Source organism: Nanorana parkeri, unplaced genomic scaffold, assembly GCF_000935625.1.
Source record: "Nanorana parkeri isolate BGI_ZX_2015 unplaced genomic scaffold, ASM93562v1 scaffold365, whole genome shotgun sequence".
NCBI lineage: Eukaryota > Metazoa > Chordata > Amphibia > Anura > Dicroglossidae > Nanorana > Nanorana parkeri.
In genome coordinates, this window is record NW_017306633.1 from 1,322,000 (window position 1) to 1,339,281 (window position 17,282).

The following is a 17,282-nucleotide window of genomic DNA, read 5'->3' on the forward strand; positions in this document are numbered from 1 at the left end:
GAAGGCAAAAATTGGCAAACATCCAGCATCTCTAGTTATTTTTGTAGTTTGTCTTTTAACCAAGTTGGTGAACATGTCATGATTAAAAAAATGGTTACTTTTTTTTTTGTTGTGTTTTAATAAATATACTGTATCTGACATCTGCACGGACATGATTATAGAATGGTATCAAAGTAAACAAATGGGCCAGCGACAGACAGCCGGGGTGTGTGTGTATGTGTTGGGGAGTCCTTCCTCTCATTGCGTTTGGTATCCAGCCATACGATAGCCTGTTTGGTTTGTGATCAGAGTTCCATTCTGTCCAGGAGGAGGTTGAACGCCATAATTTGGTCCCACCCATGCTGCGGCTGCTGCTGCGGCTGCTGCAGATGATGGCGTTTGACTGCAAAAAAAAAAAAAAAAAAGAGATGGAATCGGTCTAGCTCATTAAAAAACATAATTAAAAAAAAAATCAAGTGTTTCCAATTTAATGCTCATTATTGGATTCAGGGGGTTACTCATTCCCATAGTCTGGCCTTTAGGGAATCCGATACACAACCTGCCAGTGTGATGTGCCTGGCTCTTGTGTGACAACATCCACGTCACTTTCCACAAGTGAAGGGAAGTGATCTCATTTCAGATCACTGAATCAAAATGCAATGAAGCCAGAGACAGCCAGGCAACCAACGTTTTTATAAAGTGATCTGGAATCAGTTACTACATTTGTCTCAGGTTTAGGACAGCTCTTAAACTGGTACTAAAGTGCATGGAAAGGTGTTACCGGTCAACTTTTTTAGTCACAGAACTCTTTAAAAGTATGAAAAATCTCAAGGCACCCCAGTTCCCCCTTCACATCAAAGTGCCCCCTTTCACTCCCCCATCCTTAACATTAGAGCTCCCACTCTCTTTTACATCAGAGTCCCACCTCTTATATTCGAGTCCTCCCCTTCTTACATCAAGATCCCCTTCACATTACAGTCCCACTACCACAACATTTTTTTAGGCACCCCCGAGGAGGATGCCAGGAGGCACATCAGGGTGCTAAAGGCTTAAAAGAGAAATATGGGTAAGTGTTTGTCCTCATAGTTCTCTTTAGGGTCATGGGAGGACATATACTAACCTCCTCCCATGACCCAAAGCTCAGTATATCGCGGGCTATTGCCCGCGATATACTGACAGCGCCGCAGCCGGATCCCAACAATACAATCACAATGTTGTGATCCACCCAGCTGCGTGAGTGACAGCGGGCTCTGCCACTCAGTGCTAGAGGATCGGAGAGGGGAGGTAGGGAATCCCTGCAGGCAGCTATACGCAGGGAGATGATCAAAAAGTGAGCGAGTGACGGTATGCGTTCTCACTTCCCGATCAATAGAGCCGACGTCTGACAGCTTCTTTGTCACAGGTTGGCTCCAACTTTGAGGATGAGTGGAAATCACTCACCTCATAGTTCTCCTTTAACTAGAAATCCCCGGGCATGTGCACATGGGATTCAGTAAGCAGCGGCCATGGGTGTCTGTGAAGCACTTTTATCCCTTTTGCTGCAAGATAATTTTTTTTGTTTGCATAAATGTTAAATAATTCATGAGTTTAAACCGGGGTATTAATCCCCCTTCCTGTCCCGGCCATTTTTCAGTATTCAGCACTGTGGTACTTTGACATTTATTCCGTCATGCAACGCTGTACTGAAATGAATTTTATACCATTTTTCTGGGGGTATTTATTCCTCCCACTGGGGGGGGGGGGGCGTTATTTTTTACTATATAATAGAAAGAAAGAACCAAAAGTTTTTGAAAAACAAAAACAAAACTGTTTTCCCTACATTATGTTATAAAACATTTAATTACAATTTTTTGGTAAAATATAAAAGACGGGGTCACGTCAGGTAAATAGACACCAAACAGGTCAAGCTTTAAAAATGCGCGCACTCGTGAAATCGAAAAAATACTACCATGCCTAAAATTGTCCATAGGCGACGCTTTAACCGCTCAGTTTAGTGTTATCAGTGAATGATGGGCCTAGAAGTATTGCTCACACTGCGACGTTTGCGGTGATATGTAATGTGTGTGGTGTAATGGTTGTTTTCGCACGTAGGCACGCCCGGCGCGCATTTATGTTTATAGGTCCGTGCACGTAGGGACATGAAACTTTTTTTTTTATCAAATTGGGAACTCGCAAGTCTAGGGCAGAAATGTTAATTCTGAAAAAGTACAGATTACCGTTACCGACTCTGCATTTGGTCATTTTCATGCATCTGGGGAAATTTTTTTTTAATGAACTGTGAAATACATTAAATCCTTACCTGAAGCCCTGCTGATTCCAAGCTTGTCCATATACTCCATATGCAGGCACCTGCCAACCATTGGGCACATACTGGCCTATTTGCTGAGCTCCTCCATACCATTGTCCCCACTGTCCATATGCTGGCGGAAAGCTAATTTGGCTTTGCTGAGAGTGGGAAGGGAGTAAAAATAAAGACAATAAGAAAAAAAGGTAAACTAATGAACACACTAATGCAACTTCAACACTTGTTTCATATGCATCATCAAGGAGCAAATGGTCTTCAAATAACAAGCTAATATCCTAAGAAATACTGTATAAAATGGCGTCTTCTGGTGCCAGAATGGACATTTTTAACCAACACAGTGTATTGGGGCAGAGGAGATGCTGAGAGGATTGGTCTAACTGCAAGCAGGCTCCGAGGTTCAGGGAAGTAAAACTTATTTTCAGCCCTGGACAAAAACGAGCAGTTAAAGAAGAACTTCAGGAAATTCATCAAGAGCCAGCCATAGTGTATGGCCAGCTTTAGTGACTTTGTGCTCCTTCACTGGATAGGAGGCATCACACACACATTGGGGTTATTGGGACAGGAAGTGAAAAATCTCTAGAAATATTTAATTTGATCTGGAACTGGATGGTACAGGGGAGTTCCAGTTCCAACAAGAGGTCCCCTTATCTGTTCTGAACCCTCTACACAATTGCATACTTGGGCCACCACCTTCTGCAGGTGAAAATATATGCATTACATGGTATTGTTATCTGCCGCTATGTCTACTACACACACAGTCATGTTCTATGACAAATCAGCTGCAGGTGCACTTTAGTCACAGAAACACACTGGTCTATAGGGAAGGGGAACCATTTATGTTACTATACAGAGGGATTAGTAGAAGGGCTGCTTTCATGAAAATGTCCTAATGAATTTCCATTTTCATCAACCTATATCTACAGCATAAAACTACTATGTCATTTCTCTCTGCAGCCCATGACTGCTTAACAAAGCCAATACTTTAATTAGTGTAGAATAATAGACTGTAAAAGACCTGAAGTGCTCTTACTTGTTGTACTGGGTTCAGCATATCTGGAGTCTCCTTTCCCCAGTAGCACTTTACTACATGACCTTCAATAGTAGTTCCATTCACACTAACTATAGCATGAGCCGCGCTTTCATGAGCATTGAACCTGTAAATACACAAAACCACCATCAAATAATATTCACCATATGCCGCTTTACACCCCTCCTGCATGCAAACAAGAGGCAACTTTTCTAGGCATTCCATGGGTTTAGATCACATGGATAGGGAAAGATAATAATTCACATGCTTTCCAGGCCCCAAAAAAGCAAGATCATGTCAATATAACTCTACCAAACTTTATTATGGACAGGTAGAGCACATGTACATGGCCATACAGGAAATCCTCAATGCCAAACAATACAGCAAAAGCTGCCCGACTCCTTTACATAATTGGCATGTAACAATTTTATAGCCCCTTTTTGATCAGACGGGGCTAAAAAAAACACTTCTTTTTACAAAAAGCTATCGAAGTGCTTTTTATATGGCTAATATTCTAGAGATAAAAGATAGCTTATACTTTTAATAAAGAAATGAGGAAGTGGCAATTGCCAACCTCATTTTAAAGACGTCAGCTATCTGTTGAACCTCTGGATACAATATGTTGGGTTACTAACCCAGAACGAGTATGCCGATACGGACTAGGACTATGGACTTTACTCCAGCCTGGCCACTCACATTTTCATAAGGAGGTGAGCAATGGCAGCCCCTGCAATTCCCTTAGGAAAGGTTGACTTTATATTAAAGTTGAACTCTACTTTAAAGACTTTTGAATAGAAATCCCTGCCTAACATCAGACCTCAAAGGATACATGCCAAAAGAGCCAGTTCCGTGCCCCTCCGTGATGTAGTGTTGCTCGGTTAAAGGGATCTGACACTAAACCCAGGGGTTTAATCCTAAAAATGCATTCAAGTACCTGAACTATTAACAAAAATATATCTTATTTGTGTATCACTCGGCTGTAGATCCTCAAATCATCTCTGAATTGCTACCGACACTGTCTTTCCTTCTGGAGGGTGGCTACTTTTGCTCCCCATGGTTCCTGCGTGTGTTGTAAAGTAGTCACCGCTCCAAGCTCACTCCTGAGAGATAATTTGAGGATCTACAGCCGAGTGATACACAAAGATACATTTTTGTTAATAGTTAAGGTACTTGAATGCCTACATAGATGCACTTACATGGGTAAGTGTTTTCCCCATAGTTATCTTAAGATCACGGGAGGACATATACTAGCGTCCTCCCATGACCCAAAGCTCGGATCCCAACATTACTGTCAACATCCACCAAGCTGTGTGAGTGACAGCGGGCTCTGTCTATCTATCCACTCAGCGCTGGAGGATAGGAACGGGGAGGGTGGAATCCTGCAGGGAGCGGTGACTGACAGTCACCGCTCTCTGCAGGGAGATGATCGAGAAGTGAGCGAGCGACGGTATGTGTTCACTCACTTCCCGATCTATTGAGGCGACGTGTGACAGTTTCATTGTCACACGTCGGCTTGAACTATGAGGATGAGTGATTTTCACTCACCTCATAGCTCTCCTTTAAGATTTAACTTCTGAGTTTTGTGTCACTTTAATGGCCAAGCCCATTTTTATTGGACAGTTTTGATGTGCAATCAGACTGCCTCGGTGGCTAGTAAGAGCATTTCCTTTAAACAGGGAGATGGCAGTTGGTAAAGCTTTTCTTGACTTAAAGTTAAGGCTCCACGAGCAAAAAAATAGAACAAGATTAGAGAGAAGCACAAAGAGGAGGATTTGTGGCATCTGCTCATACACAAGTGGAACATGCACAAAAGACAGGAGAGGACCCAGATCCCTATGCAGCTGAACTTACCGTACAAAAGAGTACCCTTTATCTGGGAAAACGCGGACCTCCATTATTTGACCAAAGGGAGAAAAAGTCTGACGCATGAGTTGCTCTGTAGAAGAAACAGACAATAAATGAAATGCCAAGTACACTCCATAGGGAACAATACAACAGCCCTGAAAAGCAAAGCACTTACCTGTTAACCCAGATGTAACACCACCACAATAAACAGTGCAGTTGCTGGGGCTTGACTGGTTGACCACCTCATCATAAGACAACTGTTTTGTATTGGCTGCATGGAAAGCATATTTAGGAAAGTTAATAGACGATCTAATTATAGGACATGAAAAATAAAAACACTACAGAAACCATACATAATACCAATATACTTGTTTCTATCTATACAAGTATATACCGGTCACAAATGTAAAGTCATCAAAGCATCTAGTTAAGTCTCAGATATAGTTCTAAACTCAGGGCAGAGGTCAGGGATCTGTGAAACCCAGAATACCACTGTATTTATTTTAAACTTCCAGAGTCAGCCAAACACGGGGGAAACTAATCTCAAGAAAGCCATGGGCTGATAAAGCACTTGCATAAAAAAACATCAATAATGAGTCTGGACAGGTACGAAAGTAGATTTAGACTTTACAGAATATTTGTTGTTAAAGCACGGTATTAATTTCCATTTCTTGTCTCATACAAAATACGCATAACATTTTTTAAAATTCTGTTTTGCCTCTCTGTGCTGGACATATAAAAGTTGCTGGAGTGTAATGAACAAAAGGTGGAGCTTAAATTACATTATATTGATCATAACGGGTGTACTACGAAGCAGAAAAAGGCAATGCCAACCACCCCTCACCTAATATTTTCAAAATGCATTTTTCACTGATATTAAAGTCAAAAGGTTTCTTCAGATATTGCAAATGTCATCACTTACAATGGATGCTGCTTCTGGATTTCTAAAGGTTTTAGAGCCTAATTTCCTGTTTTAGAGTGGCTCCTTTTCTTTGCAGTGCTCTATTGAGCCAATCTTGTGGTAGTGAGGCACTACAAGGCAAGGCTGCTCTCAACACCCCCCCCCCCACCTCTCTCTTCCCTTCTCTAAGCAATAGATTGACAGCTGCTGGACACTGCTCTGTCCCTGTGATGTTGTACTGGACACAAAGTTTAGGGACGCTGAGCGAGTTGGAGCAGATTGGAAACATGATGACTGTTTGGGCAAATAGTTAAATACTTTGTTTATGACTACTTTAATAACAGATCACATATTCTAAATGGTAGAGATATACAATTGTAGCTACTCCCGGAAACTTACATTCATAGGTGCTTTTTGGGGCTGGAGGTTTTCTTGTGGCCCAGTTTGTCCTGATCTGTCGACCACCAAGCCACTGTCCTCCCATCTGTGTAATGGCACTTTCTGCATCCTGCAAGGAAAAGAAGACATTAAAGACCTGTGAACATTGAATACAATACAACCAAAACACTTTGCAAACAGACTTCTCACCAAATAATGCTGAGAAACAGGCATCTAAAAGTTGTTAAAGATGTAACCAGCACACCACATTGAAGTGAAGAACAGAGCCGTGAGCGGCGGCCGACGCTGAAAGCGCCAGACACGCTGCTGCAGCAATCTCGGAAAGACAAGTCTATGACAGTACGGTAGCTTCGGCTACAGTATAGCACGCTGAGCCAACCACGGAAAGCGATGTACGCGGCATACTGTATGTAGCTTCGGCTACATACAGTATAACCCGCTGAGCCAATTACGCCAAGCGATGTATTCTATGAATACAAAGCCTGCTTGGATTGGCAGAGGTTGTGTACATCGCTCGCCGTGATTGGCTCAGCGCGCTATACTGTATGTAGCCGAAGCTACCGCACATACAGTATTACCGCACATCCAGCAGGCTGACACTTTAGGGCGTATATATATGCCGGCGTATAAGACGACCCCCGATTTTCGGGGGATGTTTATAAGTATAAAATGTCGTCTTATACGCCGGAAAATACGGTAGTCAGATGACCAGCAAAACATCTTCAAGAAAAATAAAGCAAGTCCAGTTGCTTTGATCTTTCAGTTATACCATGACCTGGATGAAGGGGAACCTTCACAGAAATATATTAGGGACCTCTCCCCCCGTAAAAAAACAAAGCTCTAAAGCTGGAAACCCCCCCCCCCAAAAAAAAAACAGAGCACATATACTTATTTCCCTCCGGATCCATCCTGCAGGGTGACATCCTTCTCTTGAGATCTCAAGGAATGCTCAGTTTCCCCAATCCTGCAAGATGGTGCTCCAACACGATAGCTGCATTGCCCAGGATCTCGCCAGAAGGATGACATCACCACCCTTTCCTAGGCTCCACGGGTGGAAACCGAGGATAAGGCAAGTATATTTTAAAACCTCTTTTCCCCTGCAAGTTTTTTTTAACCTGCTATTCGTTATGGGGAGGAGGCCCTTATATATTAAGGCGACCTTGCTTCTTACTGCATAGGATGAGCCAAATGTCTACCTCCCTAATACACGATTCTGAACGGGGGTAACGGATAAACATGTCGGCTCTTGAATGAAAGTGGAAAGCGTTAGCACCTAGGGATCTAAATGTTCCTCGCACATTAATAAACCTGTGCTGCTCAAATACCTCTAGCAGCCTCAGTGTCAGTAAGGGGTTTTTCTACTCTATAGAAAAGAAAAAGAAAATAGGAAAACCCCTTTTCTTTCAAAGTGAAATCAGCCGTATTTAAGCTGGAAATCACCAACAAATGAAACCAATTTAGAAGGTGAAATTGATATCAGGTAACAGTTTGCCCTCATTCACATTGGTAACAGCCGGCCCGTACAGATCCGTGCGCGGCTGTATCTGGTCACTCCCGGGAAGAACAGGTGCTGCGTATGATTATACACAGCAGCCTGTCGTTCTCTATGGGAGTACGCGGCCCTACCTGCAGGATCCTGTCTGCGTCCGAGTAGGGACACCCACACGGACGTGCAGGTCGAGTGATCGTAGGGCGGCGTACTCCCACAGAGAATGACAGGCTGCTGCGTATAATCACACGCAGCACCTGTCCCTCCTGGAAACTGCCTGATACGGCCATGCACGCAGCAGGGATCTCTACGGGCCGGCCGTTACCCGTGTGAACGAGAGCTAAAGGTTGCAAACCTCAAAAACAAAATCGAGAACTAATGCATACCCATTTGTTGAAGAAAGAGACAAAACCATAGCCTTTCGATTTTCCAGTTGTCATGTCCTTCACCACTCGCGCATCTCTGCAACCAAAAAACAAAAACACTCATTTACTTATGGAATCGCAATTCTGAAAGCAAATACAACTAAGGGAAGCAAATCACAACAGACCACACTGTGACCCCATATCACTCCTTTGTCCCTTTTTTAAAAAGGCCAAAGTAGAAAGCGTCAACAAATAAAAAAAGTTTAAAGCCTTACTTCAGTCTTAAAGAGCTAAAAACTATTTAAAACGGGGTGGAGGGGAATGACACGTGATCAGGTGTACATGCAAATTTATTGATTCTAACACATTAAACACAAACTACAGCTGATCCCACTCACAACATGGCTACTTCCACATCAAGCATGGGCTAAAGCAAGCGACTGAAAATTGAGTCATTTAACCTCGGGAATATTTGTACACCTTTTAAAATTTGTGGATGTGTGTGTTTTTTTTTTTCCATTTACTTTTTAACTCTTTCAGTGCAGAAGAGACCTGCAACAATGGTGCTCTGCAGACCACGCCAGCTGTGAAAAAGTTAAACCATGCAATTTGCTCCTGGTCATTGCAAACACAATTTCAATTACTTAAATGGAAATAAAAATAATAAAAACGGAATAGGAAAAATGATATATATAGATTTAAAAAAAATAGGAATTAAAAAAAAAGGGCATACGTGGCCTGTTAACTGAATTCTCAGGTCAATGCGTTAACCCCCTTTTTGGTCTGTGGCCAGCTGTAAATTTTGAGAAATTAAATATTAAAAACCAGTTAACAGTAATAAAGAAAAAAAAAAAAAGAAAAAAATTCAACAGTGATGTTATTTGGAATGAGGATTGGAGAACGCATCATGTATCTAAAGGACTTTGAAGTTACAACATGAAAAAGGTCGACTCCGTCTTTTCTTTCTACTTACGATATTCTTCCAAAAGGTCCAAAGGCAGCTTTAATGTCATCGGTTGTTATCTCGGGACTCAAATCACCAACAAAAACATGGAAATGATCTTGTTGGGAGAAGGAGATGGGAACAGGGTGAAAGGGGAAAACAACATTTTCATATTTTTAAATGTGACAAATGACAAGTTTACTCAACACAATATATATTGCTCCATTATATGGAGGAAGTGCAGCATTAATGTACATTAGAATCACAAGATGTTAAAGAAAAGCCCCCAACTTAGACACATTGCTCAATACTATGTATAGCCCACATATATTGGAAATTATCCGATACTGTATTCAACCTCTGAACTGTGTGCCAGGTAGGCATCAATAAAAGTTACATTTAATATACATTTTTTCTATTAAACAAATTAGGGGAATATTAAATATGCCCAGATTAAGAAGTGAAAAATAGATCTACTTTCTGTGTTCAAACACAACTGATATTTAGTATTTTCATAAAGCACATAGGACATGGCAGAAAATGCCATATACATAAAAAGGTGGAAGCTTCAGACTCTTATAGATCAAAATATCCTAAACTATGTATACAATAAAATGCCTTCTTAAAAGGAGAATTGTTGCCAGCTCAAAGAAAACGGATATTGCCTATGGCAAAAAGCACAGCAAGAACGTGATTAGTTACAATGGGAAATAAACCTCTTTCTTTCCCTCACTCGGAATGATATAGATGAAGACATCATGTCCAATTTGAATACAACCACTATGTATGACAAAAAAGGACCTTCCCCTTTCTGGAATATACCAAGATTGCCAAAAGCTGTGCTGTATAATAATTTTTCTAACATACACCACTATGCAGAGATCGTTACCTTTGGCAAGAGCAGCCACTACAATATGTAGTAACCACATCCTCAGCAAAGCGGAGGATTAAATGCATCTATTTACGGGTCATTTAAACTCCAGGCACTCAACAAAAATATGTCATGGTAGTGCCACACACATATACTGGATGAACTGATTTTTCAGTCCAGGAGAGTTATTGGGCTTTATTTTACAATTTGCTTTCAATTGTAAAACACTGTACACTTTGCCAGCAGGTCTTGATGGGTACAGTGTTAAAGAAGAACTATTGCAAGACAAATGTACTCTACCCAACAGTGAAAGCCAGGGTGACACTGCAGTTGTTGCACATTGGCTCTATAGATCGAGAACGGAGTGATCACAAACAACTGATCACTCTGCTCACTGCTTCTCCCTGCAGAGAACAATGACTTTCACTCACTGCTCTCCATAGTGATGCCACCCCTCCCCTCGACAATATTTTTCGGATTTTTCCCGGCAGCATGGTCCTCTGCTGTCAGCATATAGCGGGCTATATGGCGACTATGGGTCACAGGAGGACATATATTTTCGTCTTTTTTGTTTGTGTTTTTTTTTTTTAAAGATAGCGATGTCCGAGTCAGTGATAAAACGAGACTGAAAAAATCCTGAACACATAAATCCTGATTTTTTTTATTTTCTGAAGCAGGCAGTTCAACCAAATAGAAGCAGCGGGACGGGGGCCTGCATATTACAATGTGGCGAGTGCTTTTCAAACATCTACTTTTTTATTTTCTTTGAACAATGGTGTATATTACAATAATTATTATATTTTATAGCGGATTTCAAAGCAACATACTCCAGAAAGCGAAAGGCCTTCCATAATCAAATGCATCTCTGTGCAAAGCCACCTCTGAGATCTGCACGTTACCACATATCATTCACAGACGTTCATTTAATGTTTGAGAGTCATGAGCAATCTCCTTGAAGAAGGCATTATGGTGGGGGAAAAAAAAAAAAAATAGGATATAGCTCCTTCTAGATCATTGCTGGTTTAATGCTAGGAGCAAATATAGACCATGTAATCAAAGCCTTCAGCACGAGAAAAGCAGCAAAAGATATCTAAACATCTAAAAGTAGCTCCACAACTGCGTTTTGTAGCAGAACCACCTCCATAGAAGTGGAATCTCCAGCGACGCCGAAGTTATGGGATACAGGGGGTTAGCTATGGTTTAAGGAATGGCTAGGTTCACTGGTTACACTCAATGAGCTCAAGACTGCCAAAGTATCAGAAAAAAGGCAGCTCGAGAGGGTGATGGCAGAAGAAAGGAGTGGATATAGGAACAGCCTGACTGTCGCTGGTCACCCGGCGAGAGATTTAATTTTTATCCATAAAAAGACACAATTACCTTGAGAACGCAGTGTGTTGACAACGGAACTACCTGATGACAAAGATTAGATTTGTTCTTAAAATATTAGCACAGACACAATAATACAAGTTATCTAAGGCAGTGTTTCTCAACCTTCTTTCGGTCATGGCACCCAGACCATCACAGAAAGGAATTTGTTAAAAAGTGTTTGAGCTATTTATGCTAATCACAGGTTGAGAAACACTAATCTAAAGATTGTCACAGTTGTATATAGTGGTTTTAAGGTAATATGCATTTATCCAACAGAAGAGACTGATTAACTAGTGCAATGCGTGATAAACTTACTGTTCACATCTTTCTTCTGGCTGCTAGGAGTGGTAGCCCAGTTAACCTTAACTTCCTTTAAAAAATAAAATGATCACATTGGTAAACAAACCTTCAACTGAGTTCTACAAGTCAGGCAAATCTGAGAAGTAGCTTATTAGAAGAAACCATCCAATGAGGAAACAAAACGCAGCCACATGGAACTTTCCTTGTTCTGATGTTTTTGCTCTATAATGCAGCTTTAGCAGCACCACCGACCCTCCCGCTCAGCCTCCTTTGACAGCATGTCAGGATGGAGGGCGTGTACAAAAGCTTAGTGATCGCTGAGTGTTTGTAAATAATTGACATAGTACGTTTACTATATCCTCAATTATGAATGAATGGGAAGTGATCTACATCACATCTACCTCACTTCCTGTTCATTCATGATTGTGGTTATAGTAAACATACTCTGTGCACAAGTTATGAATAAACAGCAACACTCAGTATAGAGGATTCCTGTTCATTGATAACAGGGGCTGCAGAAATAGAGATTGATGAATCTGTCCTCAGTCTGTTTCTGTTTTAAAAGGGAAATATCAGGAGTCTGTTTAGACCCCCAATATTTCCCCGAAGCACATAAAAGTAAAAAATACAAAATGAATAAATATAAAAAAAAATTAAAAGTTTCTTTTTTTTTAAAGTTAAAATAAAAAAACTTTCGGTTTTGGCCTGACTTCTTTTCTTTATTTCTGTTCCATTTCGGTTTTGAAATGTTCATTTTGGTGCACCTCTAATTGCAGGCCTACTAGCAATACCCTTTGCTACAAGTCTGCCTTCTATATTGTTTTACTTCAGGAACTGCAATATGATTTGCAACATGCCCACCACATACACATTACTATATATACACCCACACTTCAGAACTCAAGGTGTCATTCTCCCTTCTATAGGATGGTCAGAATCTTGCAGCACTGGGAATGTGTTGGCAGGTTGCACATGCACAGCGTGGCCCCAATGCAAATGTAAAGCTGGTCATACGCTGTTCCATTTGTTTTCATTCAATGCGCAGGCAGAATGAAAGCGATAGAACAGATTCCTCCATCAACGCATCAAAGTGTTGGAGCAATCCCACAGTTTCCTTTATCTTCTGACAGCTGCCCCCAGCCGAAAGGGTACCAACAGCAGCACCCACTGTGTGAATTTCGTCTGGTTCCTGAAGAAATGGCCAAAATTCAAATAGTGTGCGGCCAGCTTAAGCATCACCTGCTTTTCCTATTATAGACTATGGATTCACCCTGCGCATATGCAACCTGTCATATCTGTAAAAAATAAGTGACTGGACTTGCTGTATTTTTCTTGAAGAGGTTTCACTGGTAATCTGACCAGCTTTCTCAATTCAGAATGACTTGTACAAAAATTCTCTGGGAATAAATATGGTGAATGTTGCTCCAATCCACATAATCCATTAGTCGCAACCAGGTGTTGATTGCATTTGCATAATTGAAGCTAGAAGGTGTTAACTTGTTTTGCAAATGTAATCAAAAACAATTATGCAAATACATTCAACACCTGGTTGTGACTAACAGATTATGTGGATTGGAGCAACATTCACCATATTTATGCCTACATAATTTTTAGTAACAGTTATTCTGAATTGAGAAAGCTGGTCGGATGTCCAGTGAAACGTCTTCAACAAAAATACAGCAAGTGCAGTTGCCTTGGATTATCTTTTAAAGCTATACCATGACCTGGATGAATGAACCTTCACAGACATGTAACCTGTCAGTTTCTGATATTTTAAAGTCATTGCAAGGCTTTGGCCGGGACAATGGTGCATTTATTTGTTGGCGAGGATGGGGGGTGCAATGAGGACAATATAATGGACTTTTACATAAATGTGCAGCCACATTTGAATGTCTAAACAAAGTCAAATGTTTCTTCCTTCTAACAATGGGAGCAAAGAGCATTCTGAACACTGTATATGTCCCCAGAAATAGAATGTCCTCACATGAATTACCGTTTCTTGCAGCTATTTTCATATTACAGAGACTGATTATGTTTTTATAGTCAGCTATTGAGCTTGCAATATTCTTTGTAATTAAAGTAAAAAGTATCATAGGTTGAGGAGCATTGCATTTCTTATTCCACAAGTGGAGCTTCATCCTAGCCAAGTCCTAGAAAACTTGTCCAATATCGTGCTGTTTTCCTGTGACACCTTGAGAACGTAACGCCATTGGTCATGTGAAATAGACGTACCTTGCCCATTATCTTTCTCCCATTCATAGCAGCTAAGGATGCAGCAGCATGGCGATGTTCATAAAACTCCACAAAGCAGTAGGGATCATTACCAGCTGTCTGCTTGATAAAAAAAATCTCATTAGAGGGATATGTACATTAAAAATACAAGAACAAATCAAGACAATGCCACGCCTCCTAAAAGAGTAATAAAAACCTATATTGCCTAACCCATTATTCTTTTCCAAATACTACTATTCATCTCCACAGGATATGGACTAACCGCACAGAACTCTCCTGGTTTCAAAGATATTTTGACAGATATCTAAAAGCAGTGAATGGCCTTTCTAAACCCGAGATCCATTCTCGTGACAGCAGGCCTAGTTACAGGAGCAGGCCATAGTGCTAAAAAAAACAAAAACATTTTAGTATGCCTTTGTTGGATTTGAGAATTTGGGATGCTGTGGGTATGGTATCTCTCTCTGATTTATTGGCTAAATATGGTTGAATGGTGTGTGACTGAAAGGAGTAAACCTATGATATCTCATTACGCCAAGTCACACTTTCCATCGCTAGCATGGAAAAACTCAAGTTATCCTGTCAGTCATCATTCAAAGTCAGTCCGTCCCCGGGCCGGCCCACTAGTGTCACAAGCTCTGGGTTCCCAGGGCAGCTACCCCGTTTTCTGTACAGTGTTTAGCAATTATCAATGTAAATAAAAAGTAACTAAACTACCACATCTCCCACAGGAGACGAGACATCCATCACCTAGGGACACTAGGAACAAAACCTCCCAAAAACCTGGGGATTTCCTGGACTGGGAGAGGTTAAGAGAGTCCTCGCAGCTCTGGCCAGAGTCCAATCACCTGATATCTGCATATTGCCCATTCATCTCTGAATCTTTGCAGACATACTCGCCAGACAAGTGACCAGCGCACTTCCGCTGCATTGTGTATCATGTGACCGTATATGGACCAGAAGTCACATGATAAAGTGAGCTGTGCATTGATCACCTGCCTGAGAAGTACATCTGTGCAGGAGGGCTACAGTATGCCATAGGGCAGAACAGTAAACAAAACATTATGCCCTCAGTGATGCGCATCACAGCTTCTAAGGGGCAACTACAACTTTATATATGAAAACTGAGGGGAATTTGAAGGGAGGGGGAACAAGTACTTGAAGTGACACTAAACTCAGGAGTTAATCCTAAAAATGCATTTCTCTACCCCTTCTATTTAAAAAAAAAAAAAAAAAAATCTTATTTGTGTATCACTCGGCTGTAGATACTCAAATCATCTCTGAATTGGTGCTGACACTGTGCTTCCTTCTGGAGGGTGGCTACTTTACAACACACACGGGCACCATGGAGAACAAAAGTAGTCACCTCTCCAAGCTCGCTCCTGTGATGGACTCCAATCTAAGTACAAATCAGTAAACTAGAACGTGAGATTGTAGTCCATCACGGAAGCGAGCTTGGAGCGGTGACTCCTTTACAACACACACGGGGACCAAGAGTAGCCAGCCTCCAGAAGGAAGGACAGTGTCAGCACCAATTCAGAGAAGATTTGAGGATCTACAGCCGAGTGATAGACAAATAAGATACATTTTCATTAATAGATGGAGGTAAATTAGGGCTGCAACAACTAATCGATTAAATCCGATAATGAGAATCGTTGGCAATGATTCTCATCGATTAGTTGATTTACGATTAGTTGCTGCCTCTGCTCCTCCCCGCTGGTGCTGGCTGCAGCAGTCCGTGTCCCTTTCAATTCCCGCCTGTATAGGCAGAGGCCGGTGTCCCACAGACCAATGAGACTGCACTCTTCCCCCGCTGCCAGGTTGCTTCTCTGCCGCCCCGTGTTTCCTCTGGCGAGCCCCCCGTTCCGCCTCTGCCGCACCCCCATTCCACCTCTGCCACGCATCCGTCCTGCCTTTGCTGCCTCCCCACCTTTGTGCTGTGGTGCCATTCATTTCAATGGATCCCGAATGCACCTCCCGCCTGCAGTGTGATCGGCCGCACTGGAATGCGCGGTACTGCAATGCTCTGCGTTCCAGTGCAGTCCGATTTCTAAAAAAGTGCATACCGATTTATTCTGAAGTAAACTTTATGTCTGCAACGCTGCATTTGTGTATTTTATTTGAAATAAATTACGGTATTCATTTTCTTTTCTTCATCCGATTAATCGAAGTTAATAAATCGGCTAACTAATCAATTATGAAAAGTAATCGTTAGCTGCAGCCCTAGGGCACATGAATGCATTTTTAAGATCCAACTCCTGAAGTCAGGGTCACTTTAAGCCTCTGTTTTTGCCTCCTTTCCAGAGCTGCCTCAGACTTTGTGAAGATTTTTCTAGGTCTGTCATAATCTATAAAGACACCAAAGAAAACTCACATCCATAATCATCTTGCAGCTTTTGCATGGACCGATCTGGCTGAACACCTGAAGTATCAGCGCTTCGGTGACATCTCGAGACAGGTTACCCACATACCTATAAAGCAAAAAGCAAAAGGGGTTAATGAGCAAGAAAACCAGCGCACACAAAGTACACATCAACAGTCAATTTAAAAAGCAAATTTTTCTGCTTAGAATGTACAAAGATGATTTCTTCCAATATGTGTCATGACAAACAAAAAAGCTCAGCCAATGTGGATTTAAGAAATCTATTTACAGATATTGTTAGTAGAAGGCCGAGTTCTTCACCTACACCACAGACCTTCAGTCCAGAACGGACAACACTTCCTGGATTCCTTCGGCAAACAAAGAAAGCTCCACTTCTGCTGAGATTTCTTCCTGTATTAGGCAGAAGTTTATTGCAAAACCCACAAAAGTTTAATCTGATCATCTCAGGATCCAACTAACCAATCTTCTGATTTTGCTGTTGCTACATTCACTATCCTCCATATTCCCTATGGAGTCCAGTCACAGCCATTGCACCATGCACGCTCCTCCTTAGGACTACAGTGAAACATCCAGACGCTCTCCATACAGACACACACACAGGCGGCCCGGCGAGTGCTACAGAAAAGGACTTGTGCTCCTCCCATTTCTCTGCCCACGACTCAAGAAACATTGTAAATGTGTAAAAGTTTTTTAAAACAATTGTACTAATTAGAATAAAATGAATGTGTTTACAGTTCCCCCACTACAATAACATTGATGAGGGGCCTGCAGGAACATTGCTGATTGCAATGCATCATGGGACATGAAGTCCCACCATTGGGTAAGGGTTACTCCATGGAAGTGAGGAGGACACACTGCACTAGAAAAAACTTAGCTGT

At 41.5% G+C, this 17,282-nt stretch overlaps 1 protein-coding gene across 1 annotated transcript; it reads right to left on the bottom strand.

The window, feature by feature from the left end:
• Positions 1-221: 221 nt before the first annotated feature.
• On the bottom strand, positions 222-16,492 carry TIA1 (TIA1 cytotoxic granule associated RNA binding protein; the record flags this gene model as incomplete). The annotated part of the gene is made up of 12 exons (XM_018558875.1): positions 222-382; positions 2,279-2,424; positions 3,315-3,438; positions 5,163-5,247; positions 5,332-5,427; positions 6,457-6,565; positions 8,332-8,407; positions 9,284-9,371; positions 11,502-11,534; positions 11,808-11,862; positions 14,025-14,123; positions 16,396-16,492. Coding segments are annotated over 12 exons (1,153 nt in total), but the record flags the coding sequence as incomplete, so codon positions are not given.
• Between the last annotated feature and the right edge of the window lie 790 nt (positions 16,493-17,282).